This window comes from Engystomops pustulosus, chromosome 6, assembly GCF_040894005.1.
Source record: "Engystomops pustulosus chromosome 6, aEngPut4.maternal, whole genome shotgun sequence".
Taxonomy (NCBI): domain Eukaryota; kingdom Metazoa; phylum Chordata; class Amphibia; order Anura; family Leptodactylidae; genus Engystomops; species Engystomops pustulosus.
The window spans coordinates 159,474,756-159,500,673 of NC_092416.1; the positions used below are offsets into that span (position 1 = coordinate 159,474,756).

General features: G+C 40.5%; 1 protein-coding gene across 1 annotated transcript; it reads right to left on the reverse strand.

The window, feature by feature from the left end:
• Nucleotides 1–4,254: 4,254 nt before the first annotated feature.
• Nucleotides 4,255–21,988, reverse strand: LOC140064825 (BPI fold-containing family B member 2-like). Its single transcript, XM_072112072.1, has 16 exons — nucleotides 21,872–21,988; nucleotides 19,523–19,654; nucleotides 19,099–19,246; nucleotides 16,018–16,122; nucleotides 14,803–14,952; nucleotides 10,930–10,990; nucleotides 10,783–10,843; nucleotides 10,576–10,667; nucleotides 9,637–9,822; nucleotides 8,807–8,860; nucleotides 8,150–8,320; nucleotides 6,945–7,012; nucleotides 6,637–6,688; nucleotides 6,394–6,457; nucleotides 4,865–4,941; nucleotides 4,255–4,387 (listed from the first exon to the last, which is right to left on the reverse strand). Exons 2-16 carry the CDS (start codon nucleotides 19,626–19,628, stop codon nucleotides 4,346–4,348), a joined length of 1,437 nt encoding a protein of 478 aa, XP_071968173.1. The 5' UTR covers nucleotides 19,629–19,654; nucleotides 21,872–21,988; the 3' UTR covers nucleotides 4,255–4,345.
• Nucleotides 21,989–25,918: the final 3,930 nt, after the last annotated feature.

The following is a 25,918-nucleotide window of genomic DNA, read 5'->3' on the forward strand; positions in this document are numbered from 1 at the left end:
CATTATGCTTCCTTTCACATTACATATCTTTTCTTAAAGGAGAACCTTGTTGCAATGCAATGTCTCATAAGTTTATACTCTGTTACAAGTCTACTGTCACAAACTTGGATTGTTCCGGCATCTCCCTTTGTTGATTGGGGATGAATCCAGAGGTTTCTACCTGTTGTACCATTACTTGATCCAAAGATTGGAGGCCACTGTTGCAGGTATAAAAATATTAGGGTTTTACACCATTCTTAAAATGATAGATTGTTCAGTGATAAAAGTTTTGGAAAATCCCATCATAAATTTGAGCAATAAGTGAAATCCAACCCAGTTTGTCCAGTTGTGCCTATTGGACCTTCTGCTTTGTTTGGGTACAACGGATCCATGTTCTTTTGATCTGTGGGAGTCCCTTCACCTGGATCACCAGTGATCACCAACTTATGCCCTGATTTATCAATAGGGGACAACCCCTTTAAGAAAAAGTTTGCAACTTTTGGTTAAATCTGATGTACAGAGTGCGAAGAACACCCACTTTCTCATCCACTTTTCGATCCAATTATCTTAAAGGAAATCTACCACATATGCATAGATCCCGGCACTGTGACTATGGTAGACTTCTTATATTTGTTATCCTTTGTCTATGTACTTTTTAAAGCAAATTTTACAATTATGCTATTAAGCCATAAGGTCTCTGAGGGGTGTTACCAGAATACCTCCATTCTGTAGCTTCAAATGCTGTTACAATGAGCAGGAGCATGCTTAACTCCCCCTTCTCCCTCAGGACTAACCTCTTCTGGCAAATTGAAGTTGAAACCCCTGGCCAATCACAATAATGGCTAGTAGCTAGGGTCATCAATTTTCCAGGTTGACTGCATGGCTGTCAATCCGGCAATATGTCCAGGTCGCTTGGGATCCTCCAAACCCCCGACCCAAACTGAAAATTTAATACTGCTTATCTCTAATCATATGACCGATCTATACAACATGTCAGAGCATTATTTCATAGATCAGTCATAGACTATCGTTTACGAGGATCTATAAATAACAGATGCCGGGCTGAGGAAAAATTTATTTTTTTCATAGCAGACTTTGCCCACTTCATAACTAGGAAGCCTTTCTCCTATAATGAAAGATGGCATCCTACACCTGAAAGATGCAAATTGTGAATTCTAGTTTTAAAAACATCCGGTGTTCAGAATTTTCCTCATGAAAAATATATGTCATTGATTTGTTTCTCAATAGAGTCTGGGTTTATTGGAATACCCCGGGGGAGGAAGGGTCAGTAGTAAAATGGAAACTGGAAGATACTTACCCTATGTGTTTCCCCAATCCTGCAGTGTAGCCCATTTCCCATTATGGTATTGGTATTTTTGGATAATATTATAACATATAATTAATCTACAAAATACTGCTCTACCCAAGAAGACTACCTATAACGCCTCCTATAGGTAGCACCATGACAAAACAAAAGGGTTGTTTATAAGACACCCGGACCTTTGGCGAAGAATAAACTGAAGCCATAGCTTCTCTAAGGCAGGACATATCATGGATACATTGGACATTCATTAGTGGGAATGTCTATTCTGATATTGACGCATCAAAAAAAATTTGATATCTGATTAAACCTGTCCTGTATTCCACTTCTGCAAAATAAAAGATCTCTAGATAAAATTAGAAGGGTGAACTAAGGTTTTCTTATCTTAATTCTCCAGGTAAAACTAAACCCATAAGCCTGGTTATTAGCAAACACATTACTCTAAATCTGATTCATTTCCTCCACTTATATAAGGAAATGACATGTGGTTCACTGGTTACTTAGATGTTGGGTTGGTTCCAATTGACCTCTGTTGATGTCCTGTAGATACTGGATGCTGGATTCTGGAATGGTCTAACAGTTCATCAAAGGCGGTGGTTTAACTGGATTCCAATTTATCCATCACTTTTTCCATGGAATTAAAATATACCTTTAATCAGAAAACACAGAGCACTTAACATACCAAAACATTTCTCAACTATGACTTATTACGACTGGTCCAGTGAAGATGCTGGCCAGGGTCGACCTCCTGGTGTCCTCCGCCTTGTGACAAACATAAAATGGTTGCAGATGCCTTCTCAGCCAATTACTAGGTAGAGTGACGATTGGCTAAGTTGGCTTCTCTAAATATTTCCTTTGTGGGCAGAATTTGATAGGGGCTGCCTCCCGTCCACCCTTAACGATGCCACTATTGTGGTATTACTGAAGCCAGGAAGGGACCCAGAGGAGTGTGACTCGTATAGGCCCATCTTGCTCCTCAATAATGATTATGATGTATTAACTAAAATCCTGGCCAATTGTAATCATAATAACGGAAATGATACATCCATGATAGGTGGGTTTTATTCCTGGTAGATGCATGTCTGATAACATTCGACTGGCCCAGGATATTTCCCAGGTGGGGTGATGGGAACAACAGGATTGGGCCTTGGCCTCGCTGGACGCGGTCAAGGCATTCGATTCGTACCTGTTAGCAGTCTTGGAAAGATTCGGGTTCGGGCCTAAGTTCCACATGTGGGTGTCAATACTGCACAGCTCCTCCACTGCCAAGGTGCTGGTGAATAGTTTGCTCCCCCCCTTTTGCCTCCATAGAGGTACCAGGCAGTGGTGTCCCCTTTCGCCCCTCCTGTTTACAATTGCAGTGGAGCAACTAGCCATCTAGATTCGCCTTGATGCCGCTCTGCAGGGGGACATGTGGGAGCACAGGAAAATAGAATAAACGTTTATGCCGATGACGTAGCCTTATACATGGCTAGCCCTGTATTACCTGGCGGGTCAGCTTCAATATCTCAGTAGTTAGGTATCAGTAGATGCCTGACCCTGAAAGCCACCATGCCGGTTCCTCCGCCTAAGTTCCCTGTGGCCCGTATTGGAGCCTGTTGATAATAAACCTAACCATCTTCTCCCTCTGCATAAGCAAGCTAGACAGGTCTGGTCTCATGCTAAGAAACTGTCAGCTGCACTAGGTACTCTCGTTTAGGTCCCCCTCTTGTCCCATCCAGGATGGCTTCATTTTGCAGATCTGCAAGATGATTCATACTGGACCGTCAAGGGCCCAATGAATATTTCTCAACTTCTTGGGGAGAATGGAGAAGCTCTCTCTGTGGAGGCAATTAGATCCTCTTTTGACGTTCCAGATAGGGAAGTCTATAGTTGCCTGCAGCTGTGGCACGCTTTTTTTACTAAGTTCCCTTTGGTAGAGATGGCTTTCTCCTCTTTCCCACTTATTGGGGGTCTGGTGTCCGTTATCTATACCCATCTCCTTTCTGAGCAGTTGGAGAGTCCCCCTCTGCCAGCCAAAGCCCGGCTCTTTCTCCCTAATTATCTGATGAAGACTGGGGGACGGCCCAAGAGTCTCACACCTCGGTATCATTGTCAGTCAATAATAAGTTGTTTCAGTTGTTTATCATTCATGAATGCTATATAACTCCTGTCACATTGTTCCGTATGCATTGATTGCCGAACTCTAGATGCCACAGATGTCAGGCAGATCGAGCTGATTTCATCCACCTAATATAGGCTTGCGATTACATAGCCAGATTCTGGAGAGAAGTAGTTTCTCTGCTGTCTGATATCCTGAGCAAACCGGTTCCTACTTTGCCAGCCAATGCCTATTGGGAATTACCCAGGAGTATGACTGGTCTTATTATGAAACTATTTTTCTTAAGGAAGCTCTGTTTTTGGCCCATAAGGCCATTGCTATAAGCTACCTGGCTAACCTGTCTCCTACTGTCTCTCAGTGAAAGAAATTGGTTGATTTGCCTCTCCCATACAAGAATATAGTTTGAAAACACCGTCACTACCCAGATAAGCTCTAGAGTGTTGGGCTCCCAGTGCTCTTCCCCAGATACCCTTTTTAATGTCCGTAGTCTCACCCCTTTTCAATGAGTGTAGTATGATAGCTTCATACAACATAATAGTAACTGAGTGACGGACACCTTTCCTGTACCCCTCTGCACATGGCTGACAGGAGGGATTTCCCAATTTACAGGGGAAAGTCGTCTGAGTACCGTGTTAGATAACCCTAGTTGCTACTTTTACTTTAACTGTATTGCTCGCTCGACAACACTCGACCAGGATGGTTATTGTTATAAGTTGGGAAGGGGGTTATAAGGTTAATGTTTTTATGCAGAATTATGCACCCATATTCCACATCATCCACTGATGTCTCACATAGAGTTAAAGTTTTGTATGCAATAATTCCAATAGAAATAAAGAATAATTTTAAGCCAACATTACATAGCACAACATTTTATTAATCGGAATATCTGCTGTCAACTCCTTAATATAAATGGAAATGTCTCCGAAGAAGAATATTTTTCTGGTTTACTTGACATATTGAAGATCGCATGACATAACTGCATAATCCTGGTGGAAGACAAATTAATGAAAAACATTAATGAGCAGAATTTACTTTTTAGAAAAAATCTATTCTGACCTACTCACACAATATATATAACACTATGACCATGGACATTGTGTATTCTACAACTAAAAGATGTAGGTGATTTCCTTACTTTATGATTATTGTATCAACTTTTAGCTATTTATAGCATCTTGACAAGGTGATACTATAAGGGTTGATGCTTCTATCACAAATCAATTACGCAATAATGTTATGTTCCAGCACAATCTGGTGTATCCTACATAAATACATATTGGTGTCTTTTGCACGTGGGGCACCTACGTGCCTAAAATTGGGGTGTTGGTATGCCTATCCATAATACAGAGCATGAACCTTGGTTTCCTCCTTACCCCTGGCTATTGCCATGCACGGCAGTTGACCAAAAACTAAATATTTTAGGTCTAATGCCACGCCTACAAAATGTAGACAAAGACACTCACCTCTTTAACCTCCACAACTTCATGGATGAGATCTACATTAGGTAAAGTTGGTAGAGAAACTCCAACACTCAGGCCCGCTGCAAAATGAAGAATATTAATTCTTTAGAGTTTCATAAGATTTTTCTTGATAACTCATTCATTCCCAAAACCATGCAACTTTATACCTAGGCAGAAGCAGTGTATAGGACAGAAATGGTATAACCCGAGAACACAAGAAGATCTGCCTCCCAATAACTGGACACAACCAAAGTCTCCCATAGAAATCATTATGCTAGTATGGGGCAACGATTAATTTGTTCTATGCTCTGAAAATGTTACATGCTATTACATATGATGAGGGACTTTCAGGGTTAATGACTTCACTCTCAACAGTCATTGTTACCTAATTAATTTGGGTCTCACAACCAATTCTATCAAGAGTAAGGTCCCTTGTAAAATATATCTGATTTGAAAAAGTTACACCAGGGCTGTACCTCAGTATAGCATATGGCCGGGAGCCGGAAGAAGCTCTCCTCACCCTTCCCTTCTCAATACAAAGCATGGCTCTGACATGGTAAAGGGGCCAATAAGACCATTCAAATGGGTGACCGCATTACATGGTCGTATTAAAAAGAAAAAAAACATTTTTCTGCAAGTACGTATCAACATAGAATGTTGGGACAAATGGGAATGTTCCCTGTGATCCACAGCTATCTGGTGTGTTATCCCTGATGTTGAATACAGAACTGAAGGAGCTGGATCCAATTGTTATGAACCTGCATGAGAATCTGTGGAGAATCTCTTTGTCGATAACTTTTGAACCACAGGATATATTACAAATCTGATTGTGGCGATCAAATTCTGACATAATACTGGGTTTATTTGGCAGCTCTCAAGATGGCACCCATCCTATCAGAGTGTCCTACAATGTTTGACTCACCCTGTACCTATGGATTTCCTAAAGTGGTTTTCCATGATGATGTCATACCCCCAGGGACCAGGATAAGAAAATAATGAATACATAATTAAACCTTGCTCCAGCTCACATTTCCCCGTCATTCTGCTTCTTAAGATTGAGTTCTGCTCACAAGTGAAGTTCCTAGGTGTCTGTCACAAGATCCACTTCATCGGATGACTTGCCCCCTCAGATTAGGGGACTACAAAGGACGTGAGGTCCCCTGGAAAATGTAAGCAACATCCCGTGTTCGTGGAGATCACAGGACACCATTGGATGAAGCAGGTACAGAGTGACCCCCAGGAACTTACAGTCAGACGCAGGGTGGAAACCAGTAGTACCGATGAGCCATGGCAACTCTGAGTTGGGCAAGGCTAGTAGGTCTTTTTATGTCTTGACATGACTCAGGTTCCCTGGGGGGTTTCCATATTGATGACCACAATTTACAACTCTATTTCTGCAGCAACACTATTTAAAGTCCATAGAAATAGAATTTAGACCACTAATAGAAAGTAACTTTTTCTTATTCACTCTCAATAGAAGCACAGATTTTCCACCTTATGTGGACATCAGACAAAGAGATGAAATGACTTACCATTAACCTGGACAAAGTAGGCCTTCTCAAACACGGTACGTATGTATCCGGACAGCACTGAGGGCTGTGTGAAAGTACAATTATACATCATATATTACATAGTTTACACTTTTACATGAAATGCTGTCATTGTGCCAAATGTGCTATACAAACTAGTAACTTTATAGCAGAGAAGTGTCAAAATATGAGAGAAATTAAAAATGCCCTGTCTTTTTATCATCCAAGTTGGCCCCAGTGACTTACATTACAGCCGCAATTTCCAAATGAAGATGACCCCAATTTTAGGTTAAGATCCCTGAAATAAAACACATAAATCACCATAAAGAAACAGATCAATGAAAATAAGTGGTGTATAAATACTTAAAGGTCATCTACCACCAGTATGAAGGACAGTGTGCAAAGGAGCCTGAGGGTTTTCAGACTCCATAGGTGTTAATGGAGCCTGGAGCCCATCAGGCTAATTTGCATACTGTCTTTCATCCTGCTGGAAGATGCCCTTTAACTTATGAACTGAAATAATGAACACAAGAAAAGAGATGACAATATCATACCCTTGTAATGATATCGATGACTTCAGTTTGCCTCCTTTTGCATCCAGTCTTGCCAATAATTTGGCTCCCTAATGATGAAAATGACTTGTTACCTACATGTTCTGAAAACCAGGGACTCTATTAAGAATGTAACTCTTATACACATTGTATTTTATATGATCAGTTGAATTATTGCACAAAAATTAATCTATATCCATCACACACTGGAATGACATTCCCAAAGAACAACCCCTTCGGAACTAAATAACTGACACCAATACCGATTTTGTGGAAAAAAATATAGTTTTACAAAATAATAACTATACCGTAAACAATATACTCATAACCAAAGGAAGGAGGCATAATTGGCCATATTCAACATTACCCAAATTTTTATTCTTGGTCTTCACCCACCATCGCCAACCCGCTAGGGAGACCTAAACCCACCCCGGGGAACTGACCAGAGGCATGAAGCATTGACCCGGTAACCACCCCATCTTAATGTACATAACCAACATATATATATATATATATATATATATATATATATATATATATATATATATATACCAATATCAATTTGCCATATTTCACTTATAATGCCATACAAGCTCATTGGCACTTCTCCCACCCAACATCCAAATACACCATGTTGTATTTAAAAACTTGGGTCGGCAAGCATCCAACTTCTGCAAAATTATTTCTTCTCCTAAACTGATCTTTCCCACCTCTGCTTTGTTGATTTATAATCTCATCAACCCCCCTTTACTAGCCTTAATTAACCCTCTCTTTTCTTGTTCCCATTCTGCCCTTGTTATGTGCTTATTTCTCTATGCTGCTCATAGCTCTGTTACTTACTTTCTAAGGTTATAAGGCCAGAGAAGGGACCACACTCGGGTCCCCCAGGCCATGGTCTTAATGATCACACTACTGGTTGGGCAGGAAGCACCTGTAGTCATGTGGCTACTGCAGCCAATCAGTAGCATGGGCTCGAGACATCTTTGCTGAATATTGCTGCTCCAGAGACCATTGATTGGCTGAAGCTTTTACACACTTCCAAGCCAACTGACAATTTTTAACCCACCAGTAGTCTTTTAGAGAATCTGTAGATCCCCTTTAACTACCTATCTATATTATGAGATAAGTGTACGCCTGTTTAAGGTCCCATTAATGAGATTCACACTGATCATGAGTAGGGTAACGATCAATCAGAAGACAGTACTCACCACGTTGAGTGTCATCAAATGCTGAACACGTAGGTTGGGCATGACAGTAAAGATCTCTACACTTGGAGAGATCTGGAGCAACAACTGGTTGGACTGCAGAGTGACGATTGGTGTTTCACTGAGCACAATACTAATCTTCAAAGGTAAGGACTGGGGGTATTTCTGGCTGATCTAAAATGAAAAAGCCTTATATTATAGAAAAGGTATAAATGTACAAAACATATGCAAAGTACAGTGCAGTGTCTATATTGGGCAAACAGACAGGAAAAACTGATCACATAATGTTACCCAAATGTTACCCAAATCTTACTACTATAGAGAGTATACAGATATGGTATTGAGTCCCAACCTTGATACTTCCTCATCGCTGCCATCAATTTTACCCCTTAGAGGGGAGATAAGCCACCACCAGCAAACCCGTCCAGCAGTGAACTTTATGGAATTAATTAAAGATACAAATATCATTGGGGCAATGATCAGCAATGGGGAAAAAAAGTTCTGATATTTTTAATTTATTTCTTTTATTGAACTTGTTTTTGGTGCTAAATGTACTCATTTTAAATCGCTTTGTAAAAGTTATGGTGGATAGTTGTCAATCACAAGTCACAACATTGTTTTTATGAAATTCCAATTATGTTAAAAATGATGTATATGTACCGCAGGAATATGGGATCCCAACATGGATGTCTGCAGGTAACTTCCGATAGCGGCCTACAGGAAAATAAAGCGAAAAAGAATATTATGTTGTATAAAGCAAGTTTGTTTTTGTTCATATTATCATTATTCTATTAAGTCATCGAGGCAGATTTACTTACCCGGCCCATTCGCGATCCAGCGGCGCCTTCTCTGCGGTGGATTCGGGTCCGGCCGGCATTCACTAAGGCAGTTCCTCCGCCGTCCATCAGATGTCCGCCAGCGCCGGTGCGCAAAAAATCGGCGCAAATCAGAAATATTCGGGTAACACATCGGGAAAATGCGAATCGGGCCCTTAGTAAATGACCCCCATTGAGTGCAGTTTGCACTCGTTTTGATAAATGTGTATGAAGAGTGTGCCAGATTCATGAATTATGTTGCCCGTTCTTAATGAATCAGGCGCCACCTGCACTGCTCCGGCAGAGTGGACCAACTATTTTTGGCACATCTTTAACATGGGGCATGCAACAGAATTCTGTCTGACAATGCTTGATAAATGTGTTGCACGGACCGACTGTGTGTTGCAGACACTTCTTAAATACACATGCTCAATTATGTAATTCTCTCTCAACGGTCCAGCAAGGCTCTGTGTAAAACATTTGACACAGTTTTTTCTAACCCCTAAGTTAACAGAGCTGTATATAGATATACATACAGAATCAAATGATTTGATTCTGGATCGGGGGGGGTCGCTGTCGGACCCTTTTGAGAAGACCTGCACCCAACTTTTGGTTTTATACACGGTGCTGTTCCATACCTTTCCCTCTGGTTCATTAAATAAATTTTACACCTACAGAGGAAGATGAGATTTCCAAATTGAATCCTTCAGAAGCCTGGAATGCTGCAAACTGAGAGACGAAGAAATCCTGTGAGAAGCCCATGTTGACCATTGAATTCTGGTTGCCAGCTCCTGGTGGGAGAGTGAATTCCTTTTTTCTGGTTGGGAGATCAACAACTTTCTCATGAACGGTGTACTCCACCTGAACAAATCAAACAATTACGAACATTTTATAAATAATATATTTAGTAGCTGAGGTATCAGAATATCCAAAAGTGTGCCAGGGCCTGGATCCCACCTACTTTGTAACCAGTACATTGTCATTAGAATTTTTAGCTAGTATATCATCGAATAACTACATTGACTTTATTTATGAGAGTCATTGCTTCTGGAGGCCAAATGATGGTATCACTGGTCTTACAATGAGAGGGGCGTAGGAACATACTTTGCTATTTATCAAGAATGGCATACAACATGCCAGTCATGACTAAGACCAGGGTCGTCTCCAGGTTCAGTAGGCCCCTGGGCGACAGAGCCTCAGTGGGCCCCTTTGCAGTAACTCCTGTGGTAGCATTAAAACTTCAGAAACTAAAACAGTCTCCTTATGTGGCCCTCCCAGCAGCTTTGGGTCCTGGCACTTGCCCAGGTATGCCCAGTGCCGGCCTTGACTAAGACCCACTGCCAGTATTGTAGATCAAAATACATGTCTGTAGTCACATGTTAACATATAATGGGTCATCATGCCACATCATGCCACAAAGACCCATTCATCGATGATATACGATTTTAGGGATAAATACTGTATATTACATTTTGTAATTTTTAGTCATTTAGATCAGGGTGGAGCTTATTAGTAGGGATCGGAAGATGATTGAAGCCATACATTTCCAACATAACTCCAAGTCAATGGTACTGTTATCTAAGCTGTAAAATAAGTACCATAGCACCTACTTACATTCATATCCATGTCCATGTAGTCCTTGTTCACCACAGGGGGGGATGGCATAACGTACTGCATCCCAACGTCATTACCGATACGTTTTGCACCTTAAAAGATAGAACCCAAGTGCAAAGTATCATCCTAGTGTAAAATCTATATAACTAAAATGACAGATAAATAAAAATCTTTCTGTACATTTACTTTATATACTGTGTGACTTACCCACTAGAAGACCAAGGTCACCATTCAAGCCCAGGAATACATTGGAAACAGAGACGCAGAGCTGTACATAAGGATTGATCAAAACTTAGATGGAAGGACAAAAATAAATTGGAAAAATCTTTCCACTAGAAAAATAATGAAACTTACCCTGTCAGTTAGAACTGCTTCTATGTGTCCTTTAATTAAATCCACGATTCCTGGGATTATACTAAAGGGAAAAAAATTAATGAATAGATGTAATATGTCATTTATTCCCATTTGATTATATTCATTACAATGGTTACTCAATTTTCAGAGAAAAACTGCTTTTGAAGACGGCAATCAGGACTCTTCCCGTTCAATCACTGTGTGTGGGCAGAGTAATCAGGACTTTCACTGTCAATCACTGTGTGTGGGCAGAGTAATCAGGACTCTCACTGTCAATCACTGTGTGTGTTATTCTTAGGGGGTTGCACCGCGCTCCTTGTGTATGAGGTTGTAGTAAGGAAAAATGAGATGAAACAAAGTCTAGACAGTGTAAGGACATGTATGTCTGACGAACATGCTGCTGCGTCCTCTGGTTGTCGGGCGATAAAGCCAGTTATATATATAGAAAGAGTCTTTTTAGGATTAACCAGTGAATCGGTCGCGCTGCTTGTGGTAAGTATCTTAATAACAGACTTGCTGTTGTAGGAAATTGGCAATTATACTGTATACAGATGAAGATTCTCAGTTAAACAACATTTATTACATCAAGGTTTAAGGTATATAGTATCAGTAAAAGAATATATATATGGTACAACGGACAACGCGTTTCGGGGCAGAATTAGCCCCTTCTTCAGGTCCAGAAGATTCTGTAACATGTAGAAATGATGAGTAGTACCTGGAGCCGCAGCTTCAAGTCATTACAAAAAGTGGATTATCACCGTAATGAGAATTATACATAATGTACATGTCGTGAATAAAAGTAATCATCATGCTTATATAAAACCATTTTTTAGAGACAACAATAGATGAGAATAGATAAAAGTACATTTGTGTTACGGTTAGTACTAAATAAATAAGATTAAAACATATAAATTCATGAGAATATATAAATATATAAATACATAATTAGTAAACATATATGACATATATTCAAAATTGTGATGACATATATTAAAAATTGTGATGACATATATTAAAAATTGTGGTGACATATATTAAAAATTCATTTAATATTATCTTAAATTGATGTAAAGTAGAACAATAGAAAGCAGAATTAAGTGTGGGCGAACAAATAAATAAAATGATGTTTAAGTGATACTGACCCCTCTTACTTGAAAGTTTGCGCTAGGACTGTTAGCTAATTGCTAATGAGAGAGGGGAAAAAACGTGTCATAAAAGAAACTTGATGATAGGGGGAAAACCTGTAAGTGATGTGTATTGACTGACCTCTGTACTGGAGACTGGGGAAGGAATGCTGAGTGAGAAATTACCGGTGGTATGAGGTATCTGATGAGCGGAAAGACATAGTAAATCATCCTGAGGGAGACGCTGTCTTGGTGGAGAGCGTAAGGAAAGGGAGAGAGAGAGACTCACTTGATATTCCGTCCGATCTGGCTGGCAGCAGCTGACAGATTGATGCCTGCCGGAAGCCGGACGGAAGTTTAAATAGTATTGGGGGAAGGCGCGCATGCGTAGTGCATGGGAGATTTTGTAGTCTGATGTGCTTGCGGGGATGAACGGGACTTTGGTGCGGATGGCAAATTGTTAAATCGGAGGAGGCTGGTAAGGGGATGGGGGGAAAGACGGGGAGGGTTAATTATGACTCTTAGCTTCATAATGGAAAAATAGACTTAAGTGTGTAGGATTAAACTTAAATTGGACGGAACCAGTATGAAGTGAAATTGAATAAGGTGCCGGTTGCTCTAAAAAGGCCTTTTTAGAGCAACCGGCACCTTATTCAATTTCACTTCATACTGGTTCCGTCCAATTTAAGTTTAATCCTACACACTTAAGTCTATTTTTCCATTATGAAGCTAAGAGTCATAATTAACCCTCCCCGTCCTTCCCCCCATCCCCTTACCAGCCTCCTCCGATTTAACAATTTGCCATCCGCACCAAAGTCCCGTTCATCCCCGCAAGCACATCAGACTACAAAATCTCCCATGCACTACGCATGCGCGCCTTCCCCCAATACTATTTAAACTTCCGTCCGGCCTCCGGCAGGCATCAATCTGTCAGCTGCTGCCAGCCAGATCGGACGGAATATCAAGTGAGTCTCTCTCTCTCCCTTTCCTTACGCTCTCCACCAAGACAGCGTCTCCCTCAGGATGATTTACTATGTCTTTCCGCTCATCAGATACCTCATACCACCGGTAATTTCTCACTCAGCATTCCTTCCCCAGTCTCCAGTACAGAGGTCAGTCAATACACATCACTTACAGGTTTTCCCCCTATCATCAAGTTTCTTTTATGACACGTTTTTTCCCCTCTCTCATTAGCAATTAGCTAACAGTCCTAGCGCAAACTTTCAAGTAAGAGGGGTCAGTATCACTTAAACATCATTTTATTTATTTGTTCGCCCACACTTAATTCTGCTTTCTATTGTTCTACTTTACATCAATTTAAGATAATATTAAATGAATTTTTAATATATGTCACCACAATTTTTAATATATGTCATCACAATTTTTAATATATGTCATCACAATTTTGAATATATGTCATATATGTTTACTAATTATGTATTTATATATTTATATATTCTCATGAATTTATATGTTTTAATCTTATTTATTTAGTACTAACCGTAACACAAATGTACTTTTATCTATTCTCATCTATTGTTGTCTCTAAAAAATGGTTTTATATAAGCATGATGATTACTTTTATTCACGACATGTACATTATGTATAATTCTCATTACGGTGATAATCCACTTTTTGTAATGACTTGAAGCTGCGGCTCCAGGTACTACTCATCATTTCTACATGTTACAGAATCTTCTGGACCTGAAGAAGGGGCTAATTCTGCCCCGAAACGCGTTGTCCGTTGTACCATATATATATTCTTTTACTGATACTATATACCTTAAACCTTGATGTAATAAATGTTGTTTAACTGAGAATCTTCATCTGTATACAGTATAATTGCCAATTTCCTACAACAGCAAGTCTGTTATTAAGATACTTACCACAAGCAGCGCGACCGATTCACTGGTTAATCCTAAAAAGACTCTTTCTATAATCACTGTGTGTGGGCAGAGTAATCAGGACTCTGACTGTCAATCACTGCATGTGGGCAGAGTAATCAGGACTCTCACTGTTAATCACTGTGTGTGGGTGGAGTAATCAGGACTCTCACTGTCAATCACTGTGTGTGGACAGAGTAATCAGGACTCTGACTGTCAATCACTGCATGTGGGCAGAGTAATCAGGACTCTCACTGTTAATCACTGTGTGTGGGAGGAGTAATCAGGACTCTCACTGTTAATCACTGTGTGTAGGCGGGGTAATCAGGACTCTCACTGTTAATCACTGTGTGTGGGTGGAGTAATCAGGACTCTCACTGTCAATCACTGTGTGTGGGTGGAGTAATCAGGACTATCACTGTCAACCACTGTGCATGGGCAGAGTAATCAGGACTATTACTGTCAATCATTATGTGTGGGAGGAGTAATCAGGACTCTCACTGTCAATTACTATGAGTGGGCGGAGTAATCAGGACTCTCACTGTCAATCATTGCGTGTGGGCGGAGTAATCAGGACTCTCACTGTCTGTCACTGTGTGATCGAGGTAAATGTAATCAGGACTCTCACTGTCTCTCCTAGAAGTCCTGTCACAGGGCTTAGCTTCTTGTCCTCTATCATACACAGATCTTCTATAGAAATGGTCAAATCAGTTCATGTACCGTCTTGCACTAAATTTAAAATAAACTTTTTGTGCAAATAACAAAGCATCCAACATATTGGTTGTTTAGATGTTATAACAAATAGACATAGCTATGGCCATAGCTACTGTTAAAATTTAATGTATTATGTCATATTTGTGTTATACCTCCTCCCTCCTGCTGTGATTTGTACCCCTCCAACTAAAGTCTTGCAAGCAGAAACTTCGATAATGGGGAATCCTTTGGGTGTCCTAGAGACCTTGAGATCCGCAGTGACTCCGGCTCCGGCTTTGATTGTGATTTGTCCAGCAACAATTCTAAGAAAATGGAGGAAGGGAGGAATGTAAATAGCACATTAAGTTCAAATTTTCTGCTAAAAACATAATAAAAGTCATTTTAAGGGGTTGTCTGAAACCAAAATACTCAAACATTTTGGAATATCTTAAGCAACCCTGAAACATAATCCTTACAATCCCAACACTCCTTATGGCTTAATGTACTCCCAAAATATCTAAGGAGAAGTGGTGCAAATCCTTACTAGGGCTCCTTTCAGACGAATGTATATGGTGGCTGTTCACTAGCCTTATCATGCGTCCCTATGGAGAGGGGAAGGGTAAGGAGTACTCAATCCTCCACTTCTCCAGCCGAATTTATGCTTCATCTGGGCATATTATATGTTCGTCTGAAGGAAGCCTTAATCTCCGCTAGCACCAGTAACAACACTGGAGATCTGAGGCAAAAGAACAGCTCTGTTCTGTCTGTAGTGGCAAGACATAGTTACTGCACCTCAGCTTTTATTCCTCTGTACCAGCCATTCTATACATAGGTAACCTTTAATAAATTTGGGTGCTGTGGTGGTGGTCGATCCTGGGTTTGCATATTATGGGTCTGTATATGGATTTTCAAAATTTTGTTCTATCATGGCAAAAAGGATTATCATTAAAACTTCATTACAGGCATCTTACAGCTGATCATTGCAGCCTGGGACTGAAGTAACATCCAGAGAGATTCACCAGAGGTCACAGTGGCCAGAGAGGTCCTGTCACGGGTGCCCCCGCGATCCATGTCTCGGATCACGGGGGCAGCGCCACACCAAAGGGCATGGGTGTACCTGTGATCCTAGACTATGGATCGCGGGGGCACCCGTGACAGGTCCGTCTGTCACTGGGGGGGTCACCTTTAAGTCAGGTGTCCTTAAGTAGTGCACTAACTGTATATTGATTTTTTTAAATTTATATTTGGTATACCTTTACAAATAAACAGGAAAATCCCTTTAATTCAATTAGTGAGCAGCACAACGTTTTGGTCCTTCAAGGTTCTAGAAGTTACAACACTGTACAGAACATCATTATTCCTATCTAGATCCAACTTCACATACTCACATGTTGGCACTCATATGCAGACTGGTGTCCAGCGCAACTTGAAGTCCTACACGTGGCATAAACCTTACATTGATCTCAGGCAGCTGGACACTGTATATTTTTATCCTGTATTTGAGGAAAAGATAAAACATCACTTTTTGTCCAGTTTCTTTCTTTCTAAGTTTTATTTGTAGGTCCCTGTCTATTGTTAAAACATTGTGTATGTTTTTTTTATTCCACTTAAAGAAATGCTACCAGTAAACCTGAGACTTTGGCCCAGATCTATTATTCTGGCTGGTGCATACTTCCCGAGCAGTGCAGGGGGCGCCAGAGTAATAAAGAGCGTGCACTAGTATTCAATAATCTGCCACACACTCATGATGCAAACAGCACTAAGGCAGGTCCCTCCATGTTTGATATATCTGGGCCTCTGTGTGCAACACCCCTGCCAAAGCAAATACTCCCTCCATTCAATGGTGATTCTCTCAGCCTGATCAACTGAGAGAGACCTCCAGTGTCTGAAAATGCCAATGCAGTGGCAGATTCCTTCTGCCGGAGAAGGAAGGTATAGTTCTTGTAACCAATAAGATGCCTTTTTAGTATTACATTGTACAAAGAAAGCTTGTTGGATCCTGAGGTTCATAGAAGCATCCCCCCCCCCCCCCCAGCATTCAACAAAATTGTAAAAATGATTGATGATTGATCTAAAACTGATAAATATCATATAGTTTTTATTTTTACATTTTTATAATTGTCTAATATAACTAGTTAAAAACAACAGAAATTTCCTTTAAAATGAACATATCCTCAAGTAAACATAACCATTAACATGAACAGGCAGATGTTTTATAGCATTTCTCCTGCCCTCCTATTAGGGGAAGTTACTCAGTGCGGAACTTTATATGCCAAAAGCAAAAAAAAAAACCTTTTTGAGTTCATTCATATCTATATAACAGACAGGGGCGGATTATGACTGCCATGGGCCCTGGGCTGTATGAATATTATAGCCCCTACAAGTCTGGAATCACTTCCTACATGTGGTACTAGAATCAGCTTCTCAGGGAATGGAGGATCTGTCCCTTCTGCCTGCTGTCAATCTGTGGTTTTGGGACCTTTAGAGAACTTTTAAAGGTCCTGAAATGGCTGTTATGTACATGTGTATTGAGAGCAGGAACAGATGTCTGAGGCTTTCATGGGTAAATATCCTTCTCAATTTAAAATTTGGTGAGTGGTTTGGGTGGCCATGGTCCCCCTAAAGGCCTGGTGCCCTGGGCCCTGGGCTATGACCCAAACTGCCCATATTATAATCCACTACTGATAACTACTGAAAAAAAATATCAAATTTTCTGTTTATCAAACAAGTGTCAATCCATAATTATAAAAACAGCACAAATAGATATAAAATCCCTGGTCATTAGGTAATGTGACCACTAGAGGTCAGTGTGATACTATCAAATTCCTTCCGAGGTCCTGCAATGTAATTCCATGACCACGAGATTTCGTTATTTTGTCTCATGACTAGTGATGAGCGCACCCGTAGAAATTCAGGCTCGGACAAATTTTAAAATCCCAACCAGTAGCTGCCGCTGGCACCGTTCGTTGTGTTAACTGTTTAAATGCTGCTGAGAAAGTCTTCAGCAAACTACTACAGATATGTGCACGCAAACATTTTGGGCAAAGTAGTCATTCCCAATGACGTCATCAGGAGCGCCAAAATGGTCGGTCAGCCATTAATATAGGGCTGGTGACTTTTCTATTTAAAGTGCTAACACCTGTGATGCCAGCACCCATCACAGTTGTTGACTGCGAGGGGAAATTGATCCGGAACCAGCCCTGAACTTCAAATAAGGTTATGGGTCAGGTTTGGGGACTTGAACGCTTTAAATTTCGGTATTAAGCCAAACTTTGTGGTTCGGGTCTGCTCAACACTACTCATAAAGAGATTGCTCATCGGGCCCAGCCTTCCATTATTTTACAAGATCTTCTGTTATTTTTTTTTCCGTATTTGGAAATATTGTCTCACATGTAACCACGTGAAAAATGAAATATCTTCTGCTATCAAGTGATTTAAAGGACATCACCAGGATGAAGGATTGTAAACCAAGCACACTGACATACTGGTGTGTGCCCCCTCTGGCAGGATCTGCTCTTCTTTTAGTTTCTTATGCCCTTGTTTTTACAAAAAAAGGGTTTTAAGTTTATGGAAATGAGCCTGAGGGGCTCTAGGCTCCATAGGATTTAACGGAGCCTGGAGCCTCTCAGCCTCATTTGCATAATTGTTAAACCCTTCGTTCTGAAAAACAAAGGCATAAGAAGCTAAAAGAACAGCAGATCCTGTTAGATGGGGCACACACCAGTATGTCAGTGTGCTTGGTTTACATTCCTTGATCTAGTGATAAATGTCCTTTAATACCACATTTAAAGGGAACCTGTCAGACACATCTAGCCCACCAAACTAAAGGTCCTGCCTCATTTACTGTAGTGATTTACTCTCCACACCTGACTCATTTCACAGGATTACAATGAGCCGCTGACTCATTTCAATATCAACGTGCAAAGCAACTCACATGTAATGGGGATAGATGTACCCTTCAAGAACATTTTGAACCAAAAGGAAAGGTGTTTATTTGTATCCCATATTGTTACATACATGCCAGGTTATCCAGTGTAGTTTTAACCATGAAGTTAAAGGGGTTGGCCACTTAACCCCATGGTTTTAGTAAAATGTGTGTAAATGTAGGGGGCAGAATATCAGGTAATTTATGTAACGTCGGTGCCTATGTCGCACTATCCGTAGTTGGTGGAATAGAGGCGTTTATTTGTGTGTGAACTGTGGCTTAATTCTTGTGTTTGGATTAACTGAGCCACACCCACAGTGTCAGTGTCAGTTGGAGCCCCTAAGACTCATTTACATAATTGTGCAAGACTTTATTTTCTTAAAAACAAGGGCATTAGAAGCTTAAAGAAGAGGGGACCTTACCAGAGGGGGCACAGACCTGCATGTAAGCATACTTGGTTTACAATCCTAGATCCTGGTTGTAAGGTCCTTTAAGGTATACAATATTATGTTTTTGTTATCAAGTATTTTCATATAATACATACCCAACCAGATTAAGTACATTGCCCACAAGTGATGTTCCCACGCCAAGCAGACCTCCAAGTAGTCCTCCTCCTCCTCTCTTCTCTACAGTTGATGGAATCGGTATGAGCCCAAATGCATTCTGGAAAGATACTTTCTGATTCTTACAGGCTGTGAACATGAAAACAAGAAGGTTAATCTTAAAAGTACATTAACAAAATACTGCTTAAAGGCCTTGGCCAGATAAGAAAAACATGACTGCAGGGGAACAGGGGAGGTATTTTTTTTTTTTTTTTACAGAGGTCGGCCGAAGATCGGAGCCAGGTGTTCCGCGGGCCGGTCTTGGGCCACAGACCGGTGGTTGGGAAACGCTGCTCTATCCTATAACAAATAGTATAAAAATCACATAGCTAATAGTTTTTTCAAACAATGCTTGGTACTACACACCATACTCCATGGCTTCTTGTTTTACTCGGACCACCGTTTTACAAGGTGTACTTTCCATTGGAGACATCCATACTACCAGCAGCGTAGTGATAAACAGAAGCTTCATGTTGTCTTCTGGGAGATCTCTTCTATCTACAAAGAACAAGAATATAAAATAGAGACACAGCGCGCCACAATTTCAATCATAATGCTGTATTCACATGTGCAAGTTTTGTTCAGGATTTTTCAAAACAGTTTTTGAAGACAAAACTTGGAAGGGATTAAAAAGTGGTGGAAATGTACCATTTGTATCCTATTTGTATCCAAACCTAAATAAAAATGAGAAAATCCAGAAAAAACCTGAACATAAACCCTTAAAAACTCAATATAGGATTTGAATTGAATTTAAAGTTTTCTATTCTCTGTCCTCATTGGACTACCACTTACCCACCTGTAGCCCCCTACACACTTTACCTGCTTTCTGGCCTCCAAAGTAAAAGCCACCCCTATGAGAGGCTCTCTGTTTTAGTTAGGAATATTAATTAGTGTTGAGCGGACCCAAATAAAGTGATAAGTGTTAGCATGCGGACGTTAACTCTTTAAATGCCGCTGGCAAAATTTGAATCGCAGTGGCCTGGTGCCATTATTTTGGGAATCCTTGTCTCTCCCCGATGATGTAATCATGCGCAAATCTTATCTCCAAAATGGCAGCACAGACCACCACAAGCATTTTAGTGCAGGTACACACATGGATTAATTTGTTTAACCCCTTAGCTGCGGGTGTTTGGGAGGGCTCACGGGCTGAGGTCTCTCCATAGCCGGTGAGCGCTTGCAGCACATTGCAGGAAACACTCACTGGTAACACCCACAATCAGTGCTAGCATGTTGGCTTGGATCGTCGCTTCCCATGGCGTCATCATTGGAGAAGCGATCTGTTGCTATGACAAAGACCCGAGGCTGTCTGGTTTTAACCGATCTATAAAGATGTGTGATTTGGACATTGTAAAAGATGACATGGAAAATCCCCACATACTGCCATACTGTAGTATGGCAGTACATGGTAGGATCAATCAGGCAACCTAGGGTTAGAGTACTCTAAGGGGTTTGAAAAATAGTAAAAATATAAATTTAAAAAGTTTTTTTTTTAAATTTATAAGAAACATAAAAATTCAAATCACTCCCTTTTCCTAGTACAGTCTATTTATAAATATAAATAGACTGTAAAAATCATAAACATTTTTTGGTATTGCCATGCCCCAAAATGTCTGATCTATCAGAATTAAAGAGTTAATGCAAGCCATTGGTGCCAGTACCAAACACAGGCATTAACGGGGGTTTGAGTTTGAGTCCACTCAACACTACTGATAACCAGTTGGCTATACAATTTTACAATACATTTTCTGAATCAGTTCATCACTGTTCTATCAATCTCGCTGCTAGCTGTGAAGATTATTTCCTGTGGATAAAAACCACTCCTTGGTCATGTGATGACACACAGGTGCACGGCTTGTTACAGTAATAAGAGCCATTTGTTATAACAGGCCTCGCTCCTGTGTGACATCACATGACCAGGGATATAACGAGCCGTGCTCCTGTGTGACATCACATGACCAGGGATATAACGAGCCGTGCTCCTGTGTGACATCACATGACCAGGGGTATAACAAGCCGTGAACCTGTGTGACATCACATGACCAGGGGTATAACAAGCCGTGAACCTGTGTGACATCACATGACCTGGAATATAACGAACCATGCACCCGTGTGACATCACATGACCACGGATATAACAAGCTGTGCATGTGTGTGACATCACATGGTCAGGGATATAATAAACTGTGCACCTGTGTAACATCACATGACCAGGGACCGGTTTTTAGCCACAGGAAATTAAAATGAAGCTTTCTGTTAAATAACTGCAAATAGAGATTTAGAAAACTGCTTAAATTGGATGACCCCTTTTAAATATTTGTTCAGTTGGGGTTTTTTTAAAAAAAAAAGATAATTTTTTTCAATCTCTAAAAAGTGTAATAAAAAAAGTTTTGTATTTTATTAAAAAATGTCTCACTGTTATTCTTTTGCAGCCTACAAGTGTTCTCATACATAGCAGGCTGCTCAGTACTGTTAGAGGTTAGATCCATTAGACATCACCATTATCTTATATCTGACCTTGAACAATCTTTACAACAAAGCTAATTAAATGAAAACATATGAAGGAGATGAGTGATAAGGACTGCAGTGATTTCACTCTGAACAGGACTGAGCAGCCAGTGATGTATGAAAACACCCGCAGGCTGCAGAAGACAAACCCAATGACACAAATGAATTTTATTGTATAATAAATGCACTTCAATACAATATATTTCTTACCTGTGTCTGTGGATGTTCACAACCTTCACCTCCAGGTTATCACTGCTGAGATTTGCATTAATAGAATGAGATTTTATAAGTTATACCAGGACTGTTGACATAGGAAGTAAATATAAATGAAGTGTTATCTTTGGGTGTAACTTCCTAAACATTTACTATGTATTTAGCACATGCAAATACATTTTGCGCCAACTTATTTTTTCTCATCACATCTAAAATCTATGATTTATATGATATTTTAGGCCTCTAGTTAGACCTCAGGCTCACCCAGCAGTATATTCATTAGCTCTAATTGGACAATTAATGAAGCACTTTCACAATTTTTCCATACCTGTTGCTATGTTTTTGCCTTACCTGAAGAGACCCAACCAGGTCGAAACATCACTGTGTACAGCTGGGAATCTGTTCCTTTTGGAATATATACACTGGTTTGGCTTAATCCCAGATCGTGTTATTAGGCTTCTTGTAGGTCATACTTGTGTTAAGGGGGCTGCTTTACAGGGTTTCAAAAGGAGGCATTGTTTTCCATTTCCCACCTTGGAAAGCATATTTGCCTTATCCTGGCAATTCCAGATATGTGTGCAAACCACATACCACCTCCGCCATCCCTTTAATAGATGTTGCTTCAATGATTCCAGTGCAATCAAAACATTTTCTATAGAACCTACTGTTCTTGAGCATTCAAAGCTGTTAGTTATGGTTATGGTCAGGTGGGCAGTTCTGGGATACAGCTAGACTTTTACCTACCTGACAACAAGGGGCCTAATTACCATACTGACTGCTAAAAAGAATGATGTTAATAGGTCCTCCCTAATAAACAAGAGAAGGCATTTGAAATGTCAACAGCAAAAGGAAAAAATAGGGTCAGCTCACTCACGTTTACACCGGTAAGTAGATTCGTGGTTGTGGTGGAGGGTGCTCGGAAGGGAAATGCCGTGTCGATCAACAGCAACGAACCAGAAATCCAAAAGACGAACAAATCCAGCACTCCAAAATTCAAGTTGACTGATAAAAAATCTTATTAAGGTTTATTTAATCCATCCATAAAAAGACAAAAAAAAGACATACGGTCCAGAGACCCATATAGACCTACGCGTTTCGAATGATTACATTACATTCTTAGTCATGGTCCTAGCAATACATGTAAGACACACACTTTTAAAAGCACAAAGGGAAGTACATACCAGGTGATAGTAATGCCACTAATTGTTCTACGTTCACGCATCAAAGGATCACCGATGCGCATGCGTATAGCTAGAAACCAAACTTAATAGTATCAGATAATAAAAAAGAACATGAACATTTGTAATGTCCCGGATTTGGGGTCATTACAAGGTACTTAGACTGATCACCCTACTGCGCTCTGTAATTAAGAGACCCAGCTTTCTAAGATTTCTAAGATTTCCCCTAGTAATGTTTTCTATTGGGCTGCATAGTATAACAACAGCACTAGCTAATGCCACACGTGGGTAAAATTTTAAATTTATGTGCAATGTGTGTTATTATTTATAACAATTTCATTTTATTGTATAATGGTGTTAACATAGGCTTTATTGTAAGAGTTTAGTCACCTTACATTAGCATAGTATTTACAAGACTGCATACATACTGTGTACACTATGCCACAGCACAGTTTATAACACAATGGGGCACATTTACTTACCCATTCGGAGGTGTTCCTAAAAGTGCATTGTCCGACGATAATGCACTGTGCTGCGATTCACTAACATCGTGCACCCGATATCCTGCATGTGTTGCTTCCCCGCTCAGGTCCGACAGAGTTCGCCATCTTCTTCCCGGTGTATGTAAGTGCATAGGTTGCGACACAATTTGAATCTTAAATCCCGCGTTCAGTCCGAATCAGTCGGATCGTCCGAACGCCCCCTGATTTCTGTCGAATGAAAGCCGGCCTTGCTCCGTCAAAATCCAAACGCATGCAACACGATCCCCTTCTAAATAGCTGTCAAAGCGGCGCAAATCCCAAAAAAGTCAGAAGGAAATGCGTTCCACGGACCCTTAGTAAAAAAGTCCCAACATATAAAGTTTCACACTTAGCATTAACAGCACAGAGGAGTTTATGCCTCAACTGTGACATGAAAATGCTACAATAGTACACTGCTCGGTCAATGCTCGGTCAACACACTTGACATTTCAATTATGGCGACGACCAAGTGAAAATTTGGGAAAGGGTGTTGAGAGAAAGGAGGGTGGGTGGGGCAGGGCCGGCGCTATGGGTAGGCAAAGGTGGCAATTGCCCAGGGCCCCTGGGAGAAAGGGGAGAATCTCTTCTTTCAAATGAATCTTGAATTGTGTTTCTAGGTGCCCTGGATCCAGAGATATTCAGGTTTAAAGTGAGAATATATGGTGCCATTTTTATATATAAATATCTCCGTTTTCCTACATTTTAGAAACACAAGTTTAGATTCATATAAAAGAGGAGACTCTCTTCTTTCACAGGAAAAAAGAAGTGAGGTTCTATGAGTCACAGAACCAGAGATACAGCCCCCTGAAGTGTCTCGCCCATCTCCAGATTCTTAGCCATCAGGCTGCGGGAGCATTTGCTGCACACAGGAGCTGCTGCTCCTCACAGATAATGGAAATATTCACTTTATATGTTACTAGTACTACATTTTGAGAAGGGATAATATCAACTAATATTCATGTTTTTAACCCTTCTCTATGCAAATCTAAGAACACACTTTGGGCCACATGTATCAATCGTTTTTTTCTGTTGTTTTTGCGCCTTTTCATTCAGGTGCACCGTTTTTGTACCATTTTTGCGACTAAATGCCAAACTAGCTGCGCAGCAAAAATAACCAGCTTTCCCTCATTTATCCTAGCAATCCAGATGTTTTGATGCGCCTAATGATATTCATCACTTGCGACTTTTCATTTAGGCGCAAAAACACTCCAGCCTGAAGGTGGCGTTAACTGAGAGGAAAGCAATGAGCCCCTTTGCAGAACAGCTCATTTCTAGCAGCAAAGCTCATCCAGACACTGCAGACACTAGAACAGATCATACAGACATGAGATACTCTGCAGACACTAGAACATATAATACAGACATGAGATGCTCTGCAGACAAGAGCTGCAGACTCTATTTACAGTTCATCACCTTCTATTTACTAAATATTCTGCAGAATCCTGAGCTCAGAGTAAGAGAGGAGAGAACTTTGCAGAATGTTGCAGATACTACATACAAGTGTCCCCCATGTAATTCTGCACAGTATCACCAGTGTGTCTGAGGGGGATACTGTGCAGAATTACAGGGGTGCAGCAGGAGACCAGCACTGGGGGATCCCCTCCAGGAGAAGCCCCTGCTGAGGAGGTCACTGGGTGCTGGGTGTCACACACCTGGGTGCTGCTGTGAGCGTTATCTTCATTCTGGGCTGTGGGAGAAGCAGAGAGGAGCTTGTAGCAGGATCACATGTAAGTGCCCGAATCTAACATTATGCCTTAACTGCGCCAAAATTGCGCCTAAACTGTGTTAAAGTAAAGTGATTAATAAGAGGCAGGAAATATACTTATCACAGATGGTTGTAGCTTGTGATAATTCTGGAAAACAGTGCGCCAGAATTTAGGCGCAACTACTACACTTAGGCGCACAAAAGTGATAAATGTGGCCCATTCAATCCTCTTCGCTTAATGTGACTACACCGCGACCAGAACATGTCCATAAAGTTATATGTAACACCAAAAACACACACATGTCCGGGAATAAAGTTTGTATTTCCCACCATCCTCCATTACTTACACCTATGTTATGACGTTCTCACTTTCATTCTTATGAAGCGCGGAGGGTTCTGTTATTGTGCGGATAATACAATGGCGCACATCTAAATGTGACTTATTAACTCATTAGAGAGGTTTATGGATATATAGTTATATATTTGGGTTACCATTGTGTAAGGAGCAGACATTGATACATCTGTGTGAATTTTCTGCAGTTCCCTTTGCTGCATGTTTTGGTGAATATCCACATGTGGGGTCTGTATAATCTCACATCTTACTGGTTTAGGAAAGTAGATTTTCTTTATATAAGTATCT

Coding starts and splice junctions, on each gene's coding strand:
- LOC140064825 (XM_072112072.1), bottom strand. CDS start 19,628: ATGAAGCTTCTGTTTATCACTACGCTGCTGGTAGTATGGATGTCTCCA. Junction 8,321..8,806: donor TGGGATCCCATATTCCTGCG/GTACATATACAT, acceptor TTTTCATTTTAG/ATCAGCCAGAAATACCCCCA. Junction 4,388..4,864: donor AAGTTGTGGAGGTTAAAGAG/GTGAGTGTCTTT, acceptor GTCTTCCACCAG/GATTATGCAGTTATGTCATG.